The sequence below is a fragment of the Carcharodon carcharias genome, unplaced genomic scaffold, assembly GCF_017639515.1.
Source record: "Carcharodon carcharias isolate sCarCar2 unplaced genomic scaffold, sCarCar2.pri scaffold_784_ctg1, whole genome shotgun sequence".
NCBI classification, from domain to species: Eukaryota; Metazoa; Chordata; class Chondrichthyes; order Lamniformes; family Lamnidae; genus Carcharodon; species Carcharodon carcharias.
The window spans coordinates 37,426-60,336 of NW_024471111.1; the positions used below are offsets into that span (position 1 = coordinate 37,426).

Genomic DNA, 22,911 nt, shown 5'->3' on the forward strand with positions numbered 1-22,911 from the left:
ATCCCCAACACCTCCCCCAATATCACACAGTAAACACCCACTCACCCCGACACCCACAACACCCCCCCCAACATCACACAGTAAACACCCACTCACCCAGACACCCCCAACACCACCAACACCCCCCCCAACATCACACAGTAAACACCCACTCACCCAGACACCCCCAACATCCCACCCAACATCACACAGTAAACACCCACTCACCCAGACACCCCCAACACGCCCCCCAACATCACACAGTAAACACCCACTCACCCAGACACCCACAACACTCCCAACACACCCCCCCCCAACATCACACAGTAAACACCCACTCACCCCGACACCCCCAACACCCCCCCCAACATCACACAGTAAACACCCACTCACCCAGACACCCCCAAAACCCCCAACACCCCCCCCCCAACATCACACAGTAAACACCCACTCACCCAGACACCCCCAACACCCCACACAACATCACACAGAAAACACCCACTCACCCAGACACCCCCAACACCCCCCCCAACATCACACAGTAAACACCCACTCACCCAGACACCCCCAACACCCCCAACACCCCCCCCAACATCACACAGTAAACACCCACTCACCCCGACACCCCCAACACCCCCCCCAACATCACACAGTAAACACCCACTCACCCAGACACCCCCAACACCCCCCCCAACATCACACAGTAAACACCCACTCACCCAGACACCCCCAACACCCCCCCCAACATCACACAGTAAACACCCACTCACCCAGACACCCCCAACACTCCCAACACACCCCCCCCAACATCACACAGTAAACACCAACTCACCCAGACAACGCAACACCCCCCACCAACATCACACAGTAAACACCCAATCACCCAGACACACCCAACACCCCCCCCCAACATCACACAATAAACACCCACTCACCCAGACACCCCAACAACCCCCCCCCATCACACAGTAAACACCCACTCACCCAGACACCCCCAACACCCCCCCCAACATCCCCAACACCTCCCCCAATATCACACAGTAAACACCCACTCACCCCGACACCCACAACACCCCCCCCAACATCACACAGTAAACACCCACTCACCCAGACACCCCCAACACCCCCCCCAACATCACACAGTAAACACCCACTCACCCAGACACCCCCAACACCCCCCCCAACATCACACAGTAAACACCCACTCACCCAGACACCCCCAACACCCCCCCCAACATCACACAGTAAACACCCACTCACCCAGACACCCACAACACTCCCAACACATCCCCCCAACATCACACAGTAAACACCCACTCACCCAGACACCCCCAACAACCCCCCCAACATCACACAGTAAACACCCACTCACCCAGACACCCCCAACACCCCCCCCAACATCACACAGTAAACACCCACTCACCCAGACACCCCCAACACCCCCAACACCCCCCCCAACATCACACAGTAAACACCCACTCACCCAGACACCCCCAACACCCCCCCCAACATCCCCAACACCTCCCCCAACATCACACAGTAAACACCCACTCACCCAGACACCCCCAAAACCCCCAACACCCCCCCCAACATCACACAGTAAACACCCACTCACCCAGACACCCCCAACACCCCACACAACATCACACAGAAAACACCCACTCACCCAGACACCCCCAACACCCCCCCAACATCACACAGTAAACACCCACTCACCCAGACACCCCCAACACCCCCAACACCCCCCCAACATCACACAGTAAACACCCACTCACCCCGACACCCCCAACAACCCCCCCAACATCACACAGTAAACACCCACTCACCCAGACACCCCCAACACCACCAACACCCCCCCCAACATCACACAGTAAACACCCACTCACCCAGACACCCCCAACACCCCCCCCAACATCACACAGTAAACACCCACTCACCCAGACACCCCCAACACCCCCAACATCACACAGTAAACAGATAGACCTAGTGGGGGTGGGGTGGGGTTGAAGGTACAGATAGCCCTAGTGGGGGTCGGGTGAAGGTACAGATAGCTCTAGTGGGGGTGGAGGTGAAGGTACAGATAGCCCGAGAGGGGGTAGGGTGGGATGAAGGTACAGATAGCCCTAGTGGGGGTGGGGGTGGGGTGAAGGTACAGTGGGCTCTAGTGGGGGTGGGGTGAAGGTACAGATAGCCCTAGTGGGGGTGGGGTGAAGGTACAGATAGCCCTAGTGCGGCTGGGGGTGGGGAGAAGGTACAGAGAGCCCAAGTGGGGGTGGGGGTGGGGTGAAGGTACAGATATCCCCAGTGGGGGTGGGGTAAAGGTACAGATAGCCGTAGTGGGGGTGGGGGTGGGGTGAAGGTACAGATATCCCCAGTGGGTGTGGGGTAAAGGTACAGATAGCCCTAGTGGGGGTGGAGGTGGGGCGAAGGTACAGATAGCCCTAGTGGGGGTGGGGCGAAAGTACAGTTAGTCCTAGTGGGGGTGGAGTGAAGGTACAGATAGCCCAAGTGGGGCTGGGGTGGAGTGAAGGTACAGATACCCCTAGTGAGGGTGGGGGTGGGGTGAAGGTACAGATAGTCCTAGTGGGGGTGGGGTGAAGGTACAGATAGTCCTAGTGGGGGTGGGGTGAAGGTACAGATAGTCCTAGTGGGGGTGGGGTGGGGTGAAGATAAAGATAGCCCTAGTGGAGGTGTGGTGAAGGTACAGATAGCCCTAGTGGGGGTGGGGTGAAGGTACAGATAGTCCTAGTGGGGGTGGGGTGAAGGTACAGATAGTCCTAGTAGGGGTGGGGGTGGGGTGAAGATACCGATAGTCATAGTGGGGGTGTGGTGAAGGTACAGATAGCCCTAGTGGGGGTGGGGAGGTGTGAAGTTACAGAAAGCCCTAGTGGGGGTGGGGTGAAGGTACAGATAGCCCTAGTGGGTGTGGTGTGAAGGTACAGACAGCCCTGGTTGGGGTGGGGTGAAGGTACAGATAGCACTGGTGGGGGTGGGGTGAAGGTACAGATAGTCCTAGTGGGTGAGGGGTGAAGGTACAGATAGCCCTGGTGGGGGTGGAGTGAAGGGAAGATGTGTTTGGTGGTGGCATCATGCTGGAGTTGGCGGAAATGGCGGAGGACGATCCTTTGAATGCGGAGGCTGGTGGGGTGATAAGTGGGGACAAGGGGGACCCTATCAAGTTTCTGCGAGGTAGGAGAAGGCGTGAGGTCGGATGCGCAGGAGATGGGCCGGACACGGTTGAGGGCCCTGTCAACGAACAAGGGTGGAAAACCTCGGTTAAGGAAGAAGGAGGACATGTCAGAGGAACTGTTTTTGAAGGTAGCATCATCGGAACAGATGCAACGGAGGCGAAGGAACTGAGAGAATGGGATGGAGTCCTTACAGGAAGCGGGCTGTGAGGAGCTGTAGTCGGGGTAGCTGTGGGAGTTGGTGGGTTTGTAATGGATATTGGTGGACAGTCTATCACCAGAGATTGAGACAGAGAGGTCAAGGAAGGGAAGGGAAGTGTCAGAGATGGACCACGTGAAAATGATGGAGGGGTGGAGATTGGAAGCAAAATTAATAAATTTTTCCAAGTCCTGACGAGAGCATGAAGCAGCACCGAAGTAATCATCGATGTACCGGAGAAAGAGTTGTGGGAGGGGGCCGGAGTAGGACTGGAACAAGGAATGTTCCACATACCCCATAAAGAGACAAGCATAGCTGGGGCCCATGTGGGTACCCATAGCCACACCTTTTATTTGGAGGAAGTGAGAGGAGTTGAAGGAGAAATTGTTCAGCATGAGAACAAGTTCAGCCAGACGGAGGAGAGTAGTGGTGGATGGGGATTGTTCGGGCCTCTGTTCGAGGAAGAAGCTAAGGGCCCTCAGACCATCCTGGTGGGGGATGGACGTGTAGAGGGATTGGACGTCCATGGTGAAGAGGAAGCGCTTGGGGCCAGGGAACTGGAAATTGTTGATGTGAGGTAAGATGTCTGTGCCCCCTCCCTCCAGCGCGGGACCCTCTCCCTCCACCGCGGGACCCTCTCCCTCCACCACGGGACCCTCTCCCTCCACCGCGGAACCCTCTCCCTCCACCGTGGGACCCTCTCCCTCCACCAAGGGACCCTTCCCATCCACCGAGGGACCCTCTCCCTCCACCGCGGGACCCTCTCCCTACACCGAGGGACCCTCTCCCTCCACCGCGGAGTCTGTGACAAAAACAGAAACAGAAAGAGCTGGAAAAACTCAGCAGGTCTGGCAGCATTGGCGGAGAGGGACACAGTTAAAGTTTCCAGTCCTCATGACCCTTCAACAGAACTAAGGAAAAATAGGAAAGGGGTGAAATATAAACTGGTTTAAGGTGGGGGGGGTTGGAGAGAAGGTGGGGGGATGGTGGTTGGGACAAGCAGCCAGTGATAGGTGGAGATAACCAAAAGATGTCACAGACAAAAGAACAAAGAGGTGTTGAAGGTGGTGATATTATCTAAAGGAATGTGCTAATTAAGGGTAGAAAGCAGGACAAGCAAGGTCCAGATAGCTCTAGTGGGCGGGTGGGGGGGGTGGATGGTGGGGTGAAGGTACAGATAGCCCTAATGGGGGTGAGGTGGGGTGAAGGTACAGATAGTCCTAGCGGGGGTGGGGTGAAGGTACAGATAGTCCTAGTGGGGGTGGGGGGAAGGTACAGATAGCACTAGTGGGGGTGGGGTGAAGGTACAGATAGCCCTAGCGGGGGTGGGGTGAAGGTACAGATAGCCCTAGTGGGGGTGGGGGTGGGGTGAAGGTAGCGATAGCCCTAGTGGGGGTGGGGGTGGGGTGAAGGTACAGATAGTCCTAGTGGGGGTGGGGTGAAGGTACAGATAGCTCTAGTGGGGGTGGGGGGAAGGTACAGATAGCCCTAGTGGGGGTGGGATGAAGGTACAGATAGTCCTAGTGACGGTGGGTTGAAGGTACAGATAGCCCTAGTGGGGGTGGGGTGAAGGTACAGATAGTCCTAGCGACGGTACAGATAGCCCTAGTGGGGGTGGGGTGAAGATACAGATAGCCATAGTTGGGGTGGGGTGAAGTTACAGATAGCCCTACTGGGGGTGGGGGTGGGGTGAAGGTACAGATAGCCCTAGTGGGGGTGGGGTGAAGGTACAGATAGTCCTAGTGGGGCTGGGGTGAAGGTACAGGTAGTCCTAGTGGGGGTGGGGGTGGGGTGAAGGCACAGATTGCCCAAGTGGGTGTGGGGTGAAGGTACAGGTAGCCCTAGTGGGGGTGGGGTGAAGGTACAGATAGTCCTAGTGCGGGTGGGGGTGAAGGTACAGATAGCCCTAGTGGGTGTGGGGTGGAGGTACAGATAGCCCAGGTGGGGGTGGGGTGAAGGTACAGGTAGTCCTAGTGGGGGTGGGGGTGGGGTAAAGGTACAGATAGCCCTAGTTGGGGTGGGGGTGAGGTGAAGGTACAGATAGCCCTAGTGGGGGTGGGGTGAAGGTACAGATAGCCCAAGTGGGGGTGGGGTGAAGGTACAGGTAGCCCTAGTGGGGGTGGGGTGAAGGTAAGATAGTCCTAGTGGGTGTGGGGTAGAGGTAGAGATAGCCCTAGTGGGGGTGGGGTGGAGGTAGAGATAGCCCTAGTGGGGGTGGGGTGAAGGTACAGATAGCCCTAGTGGGTGTGGGGTGAAGGTACAGATAGCCCTAGTGGGCGTGGGGTGAAGGTACAGGTAGTCCTAGTGGGGGTGGGGGTGGGGTAAAGGTACAGATAGCCCTAGTTGGGGTGGGGGTGGGGTGAAGGTACAGATAGCCCTAGTGGGGGTGGGTTGAAGATACAGATAGCCCTAGTGGGGGTGGGTTGAAGGCACAGATAGCCCTAGTGGGGGTGGGGGTGGGGTGAAGGTACAGATAGCCCTAGTGCGGGTGGGGTGAAGGTACAGATAGCCCTAGTGGGGTTGGGGTGAAGGTACAGATAGCCCTAGTGGGGATGGGGTGAAGGTACAGATAGCCCTAGTGGGGGTGGGGGTGGGGTGAACGTTCAGATAGTCCTAGTGGGGGTGCTGTGAATGTACAGATAGTCCTAGTGGGGATGGGGTGAAGGTACAGATAGCCCTAGTGGGGATGGGGTGAAGGTACAGATAGCCCTAGTGGGGGTGGGGGTGGGGTGAACCTTCAGATAGTCCTAGTGGGGGTGCTGTGAAGGTACAGATAGTCCTAGTGGGGATGGGGTGAAGGTACAGATAGTCCTAGTGGGGGTGGGGTTAAGGTACAGATAGCCCTAGTGGGGGTGGGGTGAAGGTACAGATAGCCCTGGTGGGGGTGGAGTGAAGGGAATATGTGTTTGGTGGTGGCATCATGCTGAGTTGGCGGAAAAGTCGGAGGATGATCCTTTGAATGCGGAGGCTGGTGGGGTGATAAGTGAGGACAAGGGGGACTATATCATGTTTCTGGGAGGGAGGAGAAGGCGTGAGGGTGGATGCGCGGGAAATGGGCCGGACACGGTTGAGGGCCCTGTCAACGACCGTGGGTGGAAAACCTCGGTTAAGGAAGAAGGAGGACATGTCAGAGGAACTGTTTTTGAAGGTAGCATCATCAGAACAGATGCTACGGAGGCGAAGGAACTGAGAGAATGGGATGGAGTCCTTACAGGAAGTGGGGTGTGAGGAGCTGTAGTCGAGGTAGCTGTGGGAGTCGATGGGCTTGTAATGGATATTGGTGGACAGTCTATCACCAGAGATTGAGACAGAGAGGTCAAGGAAGGGAAGGGAAGTGTCAGAGATGGACCACGTGAAAATGATGGAGGGGTGGAGATTGGAAGCAAAATTAATACATTTTTCCAGGTCCCGACGAGAGCACGAAGCGGCACCGAAGTAATCATCGATGTACCGGAGAAAGAGTTGTGGGAGGGGGCCGGAGTAGGACTGGAACAAGGAATGTTCCACATACCCCATAAAGAGACAAGCATAGCTGGGGCCCATGCGGGTACCCATAGCCACACCTTTTATTTGGAGGAAGTGAGAGGAGTTTAAGGAGAAATTGTTCAGCGTGAGAATAAGTTCAGCCAGACAGAGGAGAGTAGTGGTGGATGGGGATTGTTCGGTCCTCTGTTCGAGGAAGAAGCTAAGGGCCCTCAGACCATCCTGGTGGGGGATGGAGGTGTAGAGGGATTGGACGTCCGTGGTGAAGAGGAAGTGGTTGGGGCCAGGGAACTGGAAATTGTTGATGTGAGGTAAGATGTCTGTGCCCCCTCCCTCAAGCGCAGGACCGTATACCTCCACCGAGGGACCCTATCCCTACACCAAGGGACCCTCTCCCTACACCGAGGGACCCTCTCCCTCCACCGCGGACTCTGTGACAAAAACAGAAACAGAAAGAGCTGGAAAAAACTCAGCAGGTCTGGCAGCATCGGCGGAGAGGGACACAGTTAACCTTTCCAGTCCTCATGACCCTTCAACAGAACTAAGGAAAAATAGGAAAGGGGTGAAATATAAACTGGTTTAAGGTGGGGGGGGTTGGAGAGAAGGTGGGGGGATGGTGGTTGGGACAAGCAGCCAGTGATAGGTGGAGATAACCAAAAGATGTCACAGACAGAAGAACAAAGAGGTGTTGAAGGTGGTGATATTATCTAAAGGAATGTGCTAATTAAGGGTAGAAAGCAGGACAAGCAAGGTACAGATAGCAAAACAAAAACAGAATTACCTGGAAAAACTCAGCAGGTCTGGCAGTATCAGCGGAAAGAAAAGAGTTGACGTACAGAAAGCTCTAGTGGGCGGGGGGTGGGGGGGTGGGGTGAAGGTACAGATAGCCCTAGTGGGGGTGGGGTGGTGTGAAGGTACAGATAGACCTAGTGGGGGTGGGGTGAAGGTACAGACAGCCCTAGTGGGGGTAGGGTGGGTTGAAGGTACAGATAGCCCTAGTGGGAGTGGGGTTAAGGTACAGATAGCCCTATTGGGGGTGGGGTGAAGGTACAGATAGCTCTAGTGGGGATGGGGTGAAGGTACAGATAGACCTAGTGTGGGTGGGGTGAAGGTACAGATAGCCCTATTGGGGGTGGGGTGAAGGTACAGATAGCTCTAGTGGGGGTGGGGTGAAGGTACAGAGAGCCCTAGTGGGGGTGGGTGGGTTGAAGGTACAGATAGCCCTAGTGGGGGTGGGGTGAAGGTACAGATAGCCCTAGTGGGGGTGGGGGTGGGGTGAAGGTACAGATAGCCCTAGTGGGGGTGGGGTGAGGTGAAGGTACAGGTAGACCTAGTGTGGGTGGGGTGGGGTGAAGGTACAGATAGCCCTAGTGGGGGTGGGTTGAAGGTACAGATAGCCCTAGTGGGGGTGGGGTGAATGTACAAATAGCCCTAGTGGGGGTGGGGGTGAAGGTACAGATAGCCCTAGTGGGGGTGGGGTGAAGGTACAGATAGCCCTAGTGGGGGTGGGGGGAAGGTACAGATAGCCCTAGTGGGGATGGGGGTGAAGGTACAGATAGCCCTAGTGGGGGTGGGGGGAAGGTACAGATAGCCCTAGTGGGGGGTGGGGTGGGGTGAAGGTACAGATAGCCCTAGTGGGGGTGGGGGTGAAGGTACAGATAGCCCTAGTGGGGGTGGGGGGAAGGTACAGATAGCCCTAGTGGGGATGGGGGTGAAGGTACAGATAGCCCTAGTGGGGGTGGGGTGGGGTGAAGGTACAGATAGCCCTAGTGGGGGTGGGGGTGAAGGTACAGATAGCCCTAGTGGGGGTGGGGGTGGGGTGAAGGTACAGATAACCCTAGTGGGGGTGGGAAGAAGATACAGATAGCCCTAGTGGGGGTGGGGTGAAGGTACAGATAGCCCTGGTGGGGGTGGAGTGAAGGGAAGCTGTCTTTGGTGGTGGCATCATGCTGGAGTTGGCGGAAATGGCGGAGGATGATCCTTTGAATGCGGAGGCTGGTGGGGTGAAAAGTGGGGACAAGGGGGACCCTATCATGTTTCTGGGAGGGAGGAGAAGGTGTGAGGACGGATGTGCGGGAGATGGGCCGGACACGGTTGAGGGCTCTGTCAACCACCGTGGGTGGAAAACCTTGGTTAAGGAAGAAGGAGGACATGTCAGAGGAACTGTTTTTGAAGGTAGCATCATCAGAACAGACACGACGGAGGTGAATGAACTGAGAGAATGGGATGGAGTCCTTACAGGAAGCGGGGTGTGAGGAGCTGTAGTCGAGGTAGCTGTGGGAGTCGGTGGGTTTATAATGGATATTGGTGGACAGTCTATCACCAGAGATTGAGACAGAGAGGTCAAGGAAGGGAAGGGAAGTGTCAGAGATGGACCACGTGAAAATGATGGAGGAGTGCAGATTGGAAGCAAGATTAATACATTTTTCCAAGTCCCGACAAGAGCATGAAGCAGCACCGAAGTAATCATCGATGTACCGGAGAAAGAGTTGTGGAAGGGGGCCGGAGTAGGACTGGAACAAGGAATGTTCCACATACCCCATAAAGAGACAAGCATAGCTGGGGCCCATGCGGGTACCCATAGCCACACCTTTTATTTGGAGGAAGTGAGAGGAGTTTAAGGAGAAATTGTTCAGTGTGAGAACAAGTTCAGCCAGACGGAGGAGAGTAGTGGTGGATGGGGATTGTTCGGGCCTCTGTTCGAGGAAGAAGCTAAGGGCTCTCAGACCATCCTGGTGGGGGGTGGAGGTGTAGAGGGATTGGACGTCCATGGTGAAGAGGAAGCGCTTGGGGCCAGGGAACTGGAAATTGTTGATGTGACGTAAGATGTCTGTGCCCCCTCCCTCCAGCGCGGGACGCTCTCCCTCCACCGCGAGACCCTCTACCTCCACAGCGAGAACCTCTCCATCCACCGCGGGACCCTCTCCCTCCACCGCGAGACCCTCTACCTCCACAGCGAGAACCTCTCCATCCACCACGGGACCCTCTCCTTCCACCGCGGGACCCTTCCCTCCACCGCGGGACCCTCTCCCTCCACCGCGGGACCCTCTCCCTCCACCGCGAGACCCTCTACCTCCACAGCGAGAACCTCTCCATCCACCACGGGACCCTCTCCTTCCACCGCGGGACCCTCTCCCTCCACCGCGGGACACTCTCCCTCAACCGCGGGACCCTCTCCCTCAACCACGGGACCCTCTCCCTCCACCCTGGGACCCTCTCCCTCCACCCTTGGACCTCCCCCTCCACCCTGGGCCCTCCTCCTCCACCCTGGGCCCCCCTCCTCCTCCTCCACCCTGGGCCCTCCTCCTCCACCGTGGGACCAGCTCCTCCACCCTGGGACCTCCTCCTCCACCCTGGGCCCTCCCTCTCCACCCTGGGCCCTCCTCCTCCACCCTGGGACCAGCTCCTCCATCCTGGGACCTCCTCCTCCACCCTGGGACCTCCTCCTCCACCCTGGGACCAGCTCCTCCACCGTGGGACCTGCTCCTCCACCGTGGGACCTGCTCCTCCACCCTGGGACCTCCACCTCCACCCTGGGACCTGCTCCTCCACCCTGGGGCCCTCCTCCTCCACCCTGGGACCTCCTCCTCCTCCACCGTGGGACCTCCTCCTCCTCCACCCTGGGACCTCCTCCTCCACCCTGGGACCAGCTCCTCCACCCTGGGACCAGCTCCTCCACCCTGGGCCCTCCTCCTCCACCCTGGGCCCTCCTCCTCCACCCTGGGTCCTCCTCCTCCACCCTGGGACCAGCTCCTCCACCCTGGGACCTCCTCCTCCACCGTGGGACCTCCTCATCCACCCTGGGACCTCCTCCTCCACCCTGGGCCCCCCTCCTCCACCCTGGGGCCCTCCTCCTCCACCCTGGGACCTCCTCCACCACCCTGGGACCTCCTCCTCCACCCTGGGACCTCCTCCACCACCCTGGGACCTCCCCCTGCACCCTGGGCCCCCCTCCTCCACCCTGGGCCCCCCTCCTCCACCCTGGGGCCCTCCTCCTCCACCCTGGGACCTCCTCCTCCTCCACCCTGGGACCTCCTCCTTCACCCTGGGACCTCCTCCTCCACCCTGGGGCCCTCCTCCTCAACCATGGGACCTCCTCCTCCACCCTGGGACCTCCTCCTCCACCCTGGGCCCCCCTCCTCCACCCTGGGGCCCTCCTCCTCCACCCTGGGACCTCCTCCGCCACCCTGGGACCTCCTCCTCCACCCTGGGACCTCCTCCACCACCCTGGGGCCTCCCCCTTCACCCTGGGCCCCCCTCCTCCACCCTGGGACCTCCTCCTCCACCCTGGTCCCCCCTCCTCCACCCTGGGGCGCTCCTCCTCCACCCTGGGACCTCCTCCTCCACCCTGGGACCAGCTCCTCCACCCTGGGACCAGCTCCTCCACCCTGGGACCCTCCTCCTCCACCGTGGGACCTCCTCCTCCACCCTGGGCCCCCCTCCTCCACCCTGGGGCCCTCCTCCTCCACACTGGGACCTCCTCCACCACCCTGGGACCTCCTCCTCCTCCACCCTGAGACCTCCTCCTCCACCCTGGGACCAGCTCCTCCACCCTGGGACCTCTTCCTCCACCCTGGGACCTCCTCCTCCTCCACCCTGGGACCTCCTCCTCCACCCTGGGACCAGCTCCTCCACCCTGGGACCTCCTCCTCCTCCACCCTGGGACCTCCTCCTTCATCCTGGGACCTCCTCCTCCACCCTGGGGCCCTCCTCCTCAACCATTGGACCTCCTCCTCCACCCTGGGACCTCCTCCTCCACCCTGGGCCCCCCTCCTCCACCCTGGGGCCCTCCTCCTCCACCCTGGGACCTCCTCCACCACCCTGGGACCTCCTTCTCCACCCTGGGACCTCCTCCACCACCCTGGGGCCTCCCCCTTCACCCTGGGCCCCCCTCCTCCACCCTGGGCCCCCCTCCTCCACCCTGGGGCCCTCCTCCTCCACCCTGGGACCTCCTCCACCTCCACCCTGGGACCTCCTCCTCCTCCACCCTGGGACCTCCTCCTTCACCCTGGGACCTCCTCCTTCACCCTGGGACCAGCTCCTCCACCCTGGGACCTCCTCCTCCACCGTGGGACCAACTCCTCCACCCTGGGACCTCCTCCTCCACCCTGGGACCAGCTCCTCCACCCTGGGTCCTCCTCCTCCACCCTGGGTCCTCCTCCCCCACCCTGGGACCTCCTCCACCACCCTGGGACCTCCTCCTCCTCCACCCTGGGACCTCCTCCTCCTCCACCCTGGGACCAGCTCCTCCACCCTGGGTCCTCCTCCTCCACCCTGGGACCTCCTCCACCACCCTGGGACCTCCTCCTCCACACTGGGGACCTCCTCCTCCACCCTGGGACCTCCTCCTCCACCCTGGGACCAGCTCCTCCACCCTGGGTCCTCCTCCTCCACCCTGGGGCCCTCCTCCTCCACCCTGGGACCTCCTCCTCCTCCACCCTGGGACCAGCTCCTCCACCCTGGGGCCCTCCTCCTCCACCCTGGGACCTCCTCCACCACCCTGGGACCTCCTCCTCCTCCACCCTGGGACCTCCTCCGCAACCCTGGGACCAGCTCCTCCACCCTGGGACCTCCTCCTCCACCGTGGGACCTGCTCCTCCACCGTGGGAACTCCTCCTCCACCCTGGGCCCCCCTCCTCCACCCTGGGCCCCCCTCCTCCACCCTGGGGCCCTCCTCCTCCACCCTGGGGCCCTCCTCCACCATGGGACCTCCTCCTCCACCCAGGGGCCCTCCTCCTCCACCCTGGGCCCTCCTCCTCCACCCTGGGACCAGCTCCTCCACCCTGGGCCCTCCTCCTCCACCCTGGGGCCCTCCTCCTCCACCCTGGGACCTCCTCCTCCACCCTGGTCCCCCCTCCTCCACCCTGGGGCGCTCCTCCTCCACCCTGGGACCTCCTCCTCCACCCTGGGACCAGCTCCTCCACCCTGGGACCAGCTCCTCCACCCTGGGACCCTCCTCCTCCACCGTGGGACCTCCTCCTCCACCCTGGGCCCCCCTCCTCCACCCTGGGGCCCTCCTCCTCCACACTGGGACCTCCTCCACCACCCTGGGACCTCCTCCTCCTCCACCCTGGGACCTCCTCCTCCACCCTGGGACCAGCTCCTCCACCCTGGGACCTCTTCCTCCACCCTGGGACCTCCTCCTCCTCCACCCTGGGACCTCCTCCTCCACCCTGGGACCAGCTCCTCCACCCTGGGACTCCTCCTCCACCCTGGGACCAGCTCCTCCACCCTGGGCCCTCCTCCTCCACCCTGGGTCCTCCTCCTCCACCCTGGGACCAGCTCCTCCACCCTGGGCCCTCCTCCTCCACCCTGGGCCCTCCTCCTCCACCGTGGGACCAGCTCCTCCAGCCTGGGACCTCCTCCTCCACCCTGGGACCACCTCCTCCACCCTGGGCCCTCCCTCTCCACCCTGGGCCCTCCTCCTCCACCCTGGGGCCCTCCTCCTCCACCCTGGGCCCTCCTCCTCCACCCTGGGCCCTCCTCCACCACCCTGGGCCCTCCTCCTCCTCCACCCTGGGACCTCCTCCTCCACCCTGGGACCTCCTCCTCCACACTGGGGACATCCTCCTCCACCCTGGGGCCCTCCTCCTCCTCCTACTCCACCCTGGGACCTCCTCCTCCTCCACCCTGGGACCTCCTCCTTCACCCTGGGACCAGCTCCTCCACCCTGGGACCAGCTCCTCCACCCTGGGACCTCCTCCTCCACCGTGGGACCAGCTCCTCCACCGTGGGACCAGCTCCTCCACCCTGGGACCTCCTCCTCCTCCACCCTGGGACCATTCCACCCTGGGTCCTCCTCCTCCACCCTGGGTCCTCCTCCTCCACCCTGGGACCTCCTCCACCACCCTGGGACCTCCTCCTCCTCCACCCTGGGGCCCTCCTCCTCCACCCTGGGCCCCCTCCTCCACCCTGGGCCCTCCTCCTCCACACTGGGACCTCCTCCTCCACCCTGGGACCAGCTCCTCCACCCTGGGACCTCCTCCTCCACCCTGGGACCTCCTCCTCCACCCTGGGACCTCCTCCTCCACCCTGGGACCTCCTCCTCCACACTGGGGACCTCCTCCTCCACCCTGGGACCAGCTCCTCCACCCTGGGTCCTCCTCCTCCACCCTGGGCCCTCCTCCTCCACCCTGGGGCCCTCCTCCTCCACCCTGGGACCTCCTCCTCCTCCACCCTGGGACCAGCTCCTCCACCCTGGGGCCCTCTTCCTCCACCCTGGGACCTCCTCCACCACCCTGGGACCACCTCCTCCTCCACCCTGGGACCTCCTCCTCCACCCTGGGACCAACTCCTCCACCCTGGGACCTCGTCCTCCACCGTGGGACCTGCTCCTCCACCGTGGGACCTCCTCCTCCACCCTGGGACCAGCTCCTCCACCCTGGGACCTCCTCCTCCACCCTGGGACCAGCTCCTCCACCCTGGGACCTCCTCCTCCACCGTGGGACCTGCTCCTCCACTGTGGGACCTCCTCCTCCACCCTGGGACCTGCTCCTCCACCCTGGGCCCCCCTCCTCCACCCTGGGGCCCTCCTCCTCCACCCTGGGGCCCTCCTCCACCATGGGACCTCCTCCTCCACACTGGGGCCCTCCTCCTCCACCCTGGGCCCTCCTCCTCCACCCTGGGACCAGCTCCTCCACCCTGGGACCTCCTCCTCCACCCTGGGACCAGCTCCTCCACCCTGGGACCTCCTCCTCCACCCTGGGGCCCTCCTCCTCCACCGTGGGACCAACTCCTCCACCCTGGGACCTCCTCCTCCTCCACCCTGGGACCTCCTCCTCCTCCACCCTGGGACCTCCTCCTCCACCCTGGGACCAGCTCCTCCACCCTGGGACCTCCTCCTCCTCCACCCTGGGGCCCTCCTCCTCCACCGTGGGACCACAGCCTTTCTCATGCTCTCACCTTGTGTAGTGCAGACTGGGTGGTTCGTCTAGAATCCTCAGTGTTCTGAGCTGTAACAGAACGAAACCAAAATACTGCCAAAGTCAACAAAAAAAAACTGGTCTTTCCAGAGCTGCTTCAGCCTCCTCCAAAACATGTCAACAAGATGCAGACGATTGCAAACGAGATAAAATCGAACAAAGAATCACTTCAGAAGGATATCAGAGACAGGAGACTCGGTCAAAGAGGTCAGATGAAGGAGCGTCTAAAGGGTGTGGAGAAAGAGAGAGAGAGAGGAGAGTGATAGAGAGAGAGCGAGGGAGGGACAGAGGGAAAGAGAGAGAGAGAGAGAGGAGAGTGATAGAGAGAGAGAGAGGGAGAGACAGAGGGAAAGAGAGAGAGAGAGAGAGAGGAGAGTGATAGAGAGAGAGCGAGGGAGGGACAGAGGGAGAGAGAGAGAGAGAGAGGAGAGTGATAGAGCGAGGGAGGGACAGAGGGAAAGAGAGAGAGGAGAGTGATAGAGAGAGAGCGAGGGAGGGACAGAGGGAAAGAGAGAGAGAGAGAGGAGAGTGATAGAGAGAGAGCGAGGGAGGGACAGAGGGAAAGAGAGAGAGAGAGAGGGAGAGACAGAGGGAAAGAGAGAGAGAGAGAGAGGAGAGTGATAGAGAGAGAGCGAGGGAGGGACAGAAGGAAAGAGAGAGAGAGAGGAGAGTGATAGAGAGCGAGGGAGGGACAGAAGGAAAGAGAGAGAGAGAGAGGAGAGTGATAGAGAGAGAGCGAGGGAGGGACAGAGGGAAAGAGAGAGAGAGCGAGGCAGGGACAGAAGGAAAGAGAGAGAGAGAGAGGGAGAGACAGAGGGAAAGAGAGAGAGAGAGAGGAGAGTGATAGAGAGAGAGCGAGGGAGGGACAGAGGGAAAGAGAGAGAGAGAGAGGAGAGTGATAGAGAGAGAGAGAGGGAGGGACAGAGGGAGAGAGAAAGAGAGAGAGAGGAGAGTGATAGAGAGAGAGCGAGGGAGGGACAGAGGGAAAGAGAGAGAGAGAGAGAGAGAGGAGAGTGATAGAGAGAGAGCGAGGGAGGGACAGAAGGAAAGAGAGAGAGAGGAGAGTGATAGAGAGAGAGAGAGAGGGAGGGACAGAGGGAGAGAAAGAGAGAGAGAGGAGAGTGATAGAGAGAGAGAGGGAGGGACAGAGGGAGAGAGAGAGAGAGAGGAGAGTGATAGAGAGAGAGCGAGGGAGGGACAGAAGGAAAGAGAGAGAGAGAGGAGAGTGATAGAGAGCGAGGGAGGGACAGAAGGAAAGAGAGAGAGAGAGAGGAGAGTGATAGAGAGAGAGCGAGGGAGGGACAGAGGGAAAGAGAGAGAGAGCGAGGCAGGGACAGAAGGAAAGAGAGAGAGAGAGAGGGAGAGACAGAGGGAAAGAGAGAGAGAGAGAGGAGAGTGATAGAGAGAGAGCGAGGGAGGGACAGAGGGAAAGAGAGAGAGAGAGAGAGAGGAGAGTGATAGAGAGAGAGAGAGGGAGGGACAGAGGGAGAGAAAGAGAGAGAGAGGAGAGTGATAGAGAGAGAGCGAGGGAGGGACAGAGGGAGAGAGAAAGAGAGAGAGAGGAGAGTGATAGAGAGAGAGCGAGGGAGGGACAGAGGGAAAGAGAGAGAGAGAGAGGAGAGTGATAGAGAGAGAGCGAGGGAGGGACAGAAGGAAAGAGAGAGAGAGGAGAGTGATAGAGAGAGAGAGAGAGGGAGGGACAGAGGGAGAGAAAGAGAGAGAGAGGAGAGTGATAGAGAGAGAGAGGGAGGGACAGAGGGAGAGAGAGAGAGAGGAGAGTGATAGAGAGAGAGCGAGGGAGGGACAGAGGGAAAGAGAGAGAGAGAGAGAGAGGAGAGTGATAGAGAGAGAGCGAGGGAGGGACAGAAGGAAAGAGAGAGAGAGGAGAGTGATAGAGAGAGAGAGAGAGGGAGGGACAGAGGGAGAGAAAGAGAGAGAGAGGAGAGTGATAGAGAGAGAGAGGGAGGGACAGAGGGAGAGAGAGAGAGAGAGGAGAGTGATAGAGAGAGAGCGAGGGAGGGACAGAAGGAAAGAGAGAGAGAGAGGAGAGTGATAGAGAGCGAGGGAGGGACAGAAGGAAAGAGAGAGAGAGAGAGGAGAGTGATAGAGAGAGAGCGAGGGAGGGACAGAGGGAAAGAGAGAGAGAGCGAGGCAGGGACAGAAGGAAAGAGAGAGAGAGAGAGGGAGAGACAGAGGGAAAGAGAGAGAGAGAGAGGAGAGTGATAGAGAGAGAGCGAGGGAGGGACAGAGGGAAAGAGAGAGAGAGAGAGAGAGGAGAGTGATAGAGAGAGAGAGGGAGGGACAGAGGGAGAGAAAGAGAGAGAGAGGAGAGTGATAGAGAGAGAGCGAGGGAGGGACAGAGGGAGAGAGAAAGAGAGAGAGAGGAGAGTGATAGAGAGAGAGCGAGGGAGGGACAGAAGGAAAGAGAGAGAGAGGAGAGTGATAGAGAGAGAGAGAGAGGGAGGGACAGAGGGAGAGAAAGAGAGAGAGAGGAGAGTGATAGAGAGAGAGAGGGAGGGACAGAGGGAGAGAGAGAGAGAGAGGAGAGTGATAGAGAGAGAGCGAGGGAGGGACAGAGGGAAAGAGAGAGAGAGAGAGAGAGGAGAGTGATAGAGAGAGAGCGAGGGAGGGACAAAGGGAAAGAGAGAGAGACAGGCAAGGAGAGAGAGAGAGAGAGAGAGGGAGAAACAGAGGTGGAGAGAGAGGGAGAGACAGAGAAAGTGGGAAAGAGAAAGAGGGAGAGACAGAGGTAAGGAGAGAAGAGGGAAGAGAGTGAGACAGAGTGAAATAGAGAGAAGAGGGAAGAGAGACAGAGAGAGTAAGAGAGAGAGAGACAGAGAAAGAGAGAGAGATAGAGAGAGACAGAGGAAGAGACACGGAGTGGGAGAGAGGGAGGTGGAGACGTTTTGGGAGGGTAATCCCAGAGCTCAGGATTCTCCACAGCAACTGGAGAAGGTTACAGAGATAGGGAGGGTTGTAGGGGGCTGGAGGAGGATACAGAGATAGGGAGGGGTGTAGGGGCTGGAGGAGGTTACAGAGATATGGAGGGGGTAGGGGCTGGAGGAGGTTACAGAGATAGGGAGGGGTGTAGGGGCTGGAGGAGGTTACAGAGATAGGGAGGGGTGTAGGGGCTGGAGGAGGTTACAGAGATAGGGAGGGGTGTAGGGGCTGGAGGAGGTTACAGAGATAGGGAGGGGTGTAGGGGCTGGAGGAGGTTACAGAGATAGGGAGGGGTGTAGGGGCCTGGAGGAGGTTACAGAGATAGGGAGGGTTGTAGGGGGCTGGAGGAGGTTACAGATATAGGGAGGGGTGTAGGGGCTGGAGGAGGTTACAGAGATAGGGAGGGGTGTAGGGGGCTGGAGGAGTTTACAGAGATAGGGAGGGGTGTAGGGGCTGGAGGAAGTTACAGAGATAGGGAGGGGTGTAGGGACTGGAGGAGATTACAGTGATAGAGAGGGGTGTAGGGGCTGGAGGAGGTTACAGAGATAGGGAGGGGTATAGGGGTAGGAGGAGGTTACAGAGATAGGGAGGGATGTAGGGGCTGGAGGAGGTTACAGAGATAGGGAGGGTTGTAGGGGCTGGAGGAGGTTACAGAGATAGGGAGGGGTGTAGGGGGCTGGAGGAGGTTACAGAGATAGGGAGGGGTGTAGGGGCTGGAGGAGGTTACAGAGATAGGGAGGGGTGTAGGGGGCTGGAGGAGGTTACAGAGATAGGGAGGGGTGTAGGGGCTGGAGGAGGTTACAGAGATAGGGAGGGGTGTAGGGACTGGAGGAGATTACAGAGATAGGGAGGGGTGTAGGGGCTGGAGGAGGTTACAGAGATAGGGAGGGGTATAGGGGTTGGAGCAGGTTACAGAGATAGGGAGGGTTGTAGGGGCTGGAGGAGGTTACAGAGATAGGGAGGGTTGTAGGGGCTGGAGGAGGTTACAGAGATAGGGAGGGTTGTAGGGGGCTGGAGGAGGTTACAGAGGTAGGGAGGGGTGTAGGGGCTGGAGGTGGTTACAGAGATAGGGAGGGGTGTAGGGGCTGGAGGAGGTTACAGAGATAGGGAGGGGTGTAGGGGACTGGAGGAGTTTACAGAGATAGGGAGGAGTGTAGGGGCTGGAGGAGGTTACATAGATAGCGAGGGTGTAGGGGGCTGGAGGAGTTTGGGACTAGCTGACGGTTACTGAGGGTGGAATGTGGGAGAGCGGCTGGGATAGTCGAGTCTGTAGGGTTACGAACGTGTGGGCGAGGGTTTCCGCAGTCGATGAGCTGAGATAGGGGCGGAGTTGGGTGATGTTACGGAGGGGGGAATGGGCGCTCTGAGCGATGGAGCAGAGCTGGGGTCAGAAGCTCATCCCGAGGTTGTGAACAATGGTCGGACAGGGAACTCCGGCTGAGGCCTGACTTCAGCAGGAACTTTCCTGCTCTCGGACATGCTCGTGTTAACGAAGTCAAGGATCCTGAATACTTCGTAGAAGGGCCTTTGCAACCTGTCCTGCCCCCTTCAATGATTCATACACATTTGCCCCCAGCTCCCTCTGCTCCTGCATCCCCCGTTAGAATTGTCCCCCTTCATTTTATACTGTCTCCCCGCATACTTCCCACCAAAATGAGTCGCTTTGCACTTCTCTGTGTTAAACTGTATCTGCCACTTGTCTGCCCATTTCTCCAGCCTCTCTGTGTCCTTTTGAGGTTCCGCACTCTCCTCCTCACAGTTTGCAATGCTCCCAAGTTTCGTATCATCCACAGATTTTGAAATGCTCCCCTGTACACCTGTGTGCCCTGAGTAAATATACTGTCTGTACGAATGTGGATCGCTCACCTCTTGGGTGGTCGCAGATGCATCCTGTTCTCGCTGGTCAGTCTGAAAGCAATGAAAACACAGTCAGGGCTTTGCAGACTGGATGGGGACAAAGACACGGAGCCTGGATGAGTGCAGCTCCCACAACACTCAAGAAGCTCGACACCGTCCAGGACAAAGCAGCCCCCCGCTCGATCGGCACCACATCCACAAACACTCACTCCCTCCACCCACCGACGCACTGTAGCAGCAGCATCTACAAGATGCACTGCAGCAACTCGCCAAGGCTCCTTCGACAGCGCCGCCCAAACCCACGTCCTCTAGCGTCTAGAAGGACAAGGGCAGCAGACACATGGGGAAAACCCACCACCTGGAAGTTCCCCTCCGAGCCCCTCACCGTCCCACATTGTCGGAGGGTCAGTGCTGAGGGAGAGACACACTGTCGGGGGGTCAGTACTGAGGGGGAGCCGCACTGTCGGAGCGTCAGTGCAGAGGGAGTGCCTCACTATCAGAGGGTCAGTACTGAGGGAGAGCCGCACTGTCGGAGGGTCAGTGCTGAGGGAGAGCCGCACTGTCGGAGGGTCAGCGCTGAGGGAGAGCCGCACTGTCGGAGGGTCAGCGCTGAGGGAGAGCCGCACTGTCGGAGGGCAGACTGGGGAGAGCCGCACTGTGGGAGGGTCAGTGCTGAGGGAGAGCCGCACTGTCGGAGGGTCAGCGCTGAGGGAGAGCCGCACTGTCGGAGGGTCAGCGCTGAGGGAGAGCCGCACTGTCGGAGGGTCAGTGCTGAGGGAGAGCCGCACTGTCGGAGGGACGTACTGAGGGAGAGCCGCACTGTCGGAGGGTCAGTGCTGAGGGAGAGCCGCACTGTCGGAGGGTCAGCGCTGAGGGAGAGCCGCACTGTCGGAGGGTCAGCGCTGAGAGGGGAGGAATTCTCCCCAGTGTCCCGGGGCCAATACTGATGGTTAGTTATTATTACTGGGTGGTTAGCTGGTTGCTGTTTGTGGGCGATGGCTGTGCACCAGCGAGCTGCACTGCTTCACACGCTGCACCACCTACGTCATGGGCTGCCAGCAGCTGCTTCCTGAGGTTGGGACAGGTGCTACCCCAATGCCGGTCTTGCTTCCAGTGTTGCAAAGCTCGGAGCAGCCACTGGGGTGACCAGTGAATCACCAGCGCTGTGAGCCAGCGGGTTGTCTAGCGCACAGCAAGCTCCCACAGAGGGCGCTGAGAAGGGGCTGACCTCTGACCTCTGACCCCAGCCCGGGCCCACGTGGTTAGCGCACGGTGGGGGATACTCACGGCTCTCTTCGGAAAAGCCAACCAACGCACGACACAGGCGAGCGACAACAGCAAGAGGATGCTCAGCGTGGCGACCGTGACCATCACGCCGGTGTTCAGAAGAGGCACACACCGATTCACTGCAGAGTCACAAACACACTGTTACACTCTCAGAATCACAGTCAGGAGCGGGGGTAGGGGGTGGGGGTGTGTTACACTGTCAGGGTAGTGTAGAGCGAGCTCTGTATTGTACCTGTCCCTGGGAGGAGTGCTGGATGCTGACACTGGGTATAAAGTGGGGAGGGGGTTACACTGTCAGTGTAGTGTAGAGGAAGCTCTGTATTGTACCTGTCCCTGGGAGGAGTCCTGGATGCTGACACTGGGTATAAAGTGGGGAGGGGGTTACACTGTCAGGGTAGTGTAGAGTGAGCTCTGTATTGTACCTGTCCCTGGGAGGAGTGCTGGATGCTGACACTGGGTATAAAGTGGGGAGGGGGTTACACTGTCAGTGTAGTGTAGAGGAAGCTCTGTATTGTACCTGTCCCTGGGAGGAGTCCTGGATGCTGACACTGGGTATAAAGTGGGGAGGGGGTTACACTGTCAGGGTAGTGTAGAGTGAGCTCTGTATTGTACCTGTCCCTGGGAGTGCTCGATGCTGACACTGGGTATAAAGTGGGGAGGGGGTTACACTGTCAGGGTAGTGTAGAGGAAGCTCTGTATTGTACCTGTCCCTGGGAGGAGTGCTGGATGCTGACACTGGGTATAAAGTGGGGAGGGGGTTACACTGTCAGGGTAGTGTAGAGGGAGATCTGTATTGTACCTGTCCCTGGGAGGACTGCTGGATGCTGACACTGGGTATAAAGTGGGGAGGGGGTTACACTGTCAGGGTAGTGTAGAGGGATCTCTGTATTGTACCTGTCCCTGGGAGGAGTGCTGGATGCTGACACTGGGTATAAAGTGGGGAGGGGGTTACACTGTCAGGGTAGTGTAGAGGGAGATCTGTATTTGTACCTGTCCCTGGGAGGAGTGCTGGATGCTGACACTGGGTATAAAGAGGCGAGGGGGTTACACTGTCAGGGTAGTGTAGAGAGAGCTCTGTATTGTACCTGTCCCTGGGAGTGCTGGATGCTCACACTGGGTATAAAGAGGCGAGGGGGTTACACTGTCAGGGTAGTGTACAGAGAGCTCTGTATTGTACCTGTCCCTGGGAGTGCTCGATGCTGACAGTGGGTATAAAGTGGGGAGGGGGTTACGCTGTCAGGGTAGTGTAGAGTGAGCTCTGAATTGTATCTGTCCCAGGGAGTGCTCGATGCTGACACTGGGTATAAAGTGGGGAGGGGGTTACGCTGTCAGGGTAGTGTAGAGGGAGCTCTGTATTGTACCTGTCCCTGGGAGGAGTGCTGGATGCTGACACTGGGTATAAAGTGGGGAGGGGGTTACGCTGTCAGGGTAGTGTAGAGGGAGCTCTGTATTGTACCTGTCCCTGGGAGGAGTGCTGGATGCTGACACTGGGTGGAAAGGGTTCACTCTCGGGGTAGTTACCTGGCAGTGTTGCGCTGATGTTGTGGTGAGGGGTGAGCAGTGGGTTGGAGACTGAGCAAGTGTAGGTTCGATTGGAGTGGGTGGAAATATTGATCTGGCTGCTCATCTGGATGAGTCCGTCTTCAGCGGCGACGTTGGTGGTTTCAGAGTGGGCTGTGCGATCTTCTCCCAGGTCGTTGTGCCAGTGGATGTGGGCCAGAGGGTATCCTCCGCTCACGGTGCAGGTCAGATAGTGCAGGGCGGTTTTGTTCTGAGAGCAGACTGTGGACAGGCTGATCAGCGGCTGGGAGTATCGAGCTGGAACAATGACAGGACAGTGAACACAGCGGCTGTGGGAGAGTCGGTGCCCGGACCCCGGGGAGAGTCTGTAACCCGTACCCCGGGGAGAGTCGGTGCCCGTACCCCGGGGAGAGTCAGTGCCGGGACCCCGGAGAGAGTCTGTAACCCGTACCCCGGGGAGAGTCGGTGCCCGTACCCCGGGGAGAGTCTGTAACCCCTACCCCGGGGAGAGTCGGTGCCGGGACCCCAGGGAGAG

The 22,911-nt window shown here is 59.2% G+C and overlaps 1 protein-coding gene across 3 annotated transcripts in view; it reads right to left on the reverse strand.

The window, feature by feature from the left end:
• LOC121275193 (CD276 antigen-like) overlaps window positions 1-22,911 on the reverse strand; it is a 54,518-nt gene that overhangs the window by 26,550 nt on the left and 5,057 nt on the right. For 2 of the 3 annotated variants that reach the window (XM_041182615.1, XM_041182614.1), the window contains exons 4-7: window positions 22,377-22,673; window positions 20,856-20,974; window positions 19,578-19,619; window positions 14,752-14,801 (exon numbers count right to left, since the gene is read on the reverse strand). In XM_041182615.1, coding sequence (XP_041038549.1) covers window positions 14,752-14,801; window positions 19,578-19,619; window positions 20,856-20,974; window positions 22,377-22,673 — 508 coding nt within the window. The remainder of the gene's footprint in view (window positions 1-14,751; window positions 14,802-19,577; window positions 19,620-20,855; window positions 20,975-22,376; window positions 22,674-22,911) is intronic. The other variant, XM_041182613.1, reaches the window with a different exon arrangement.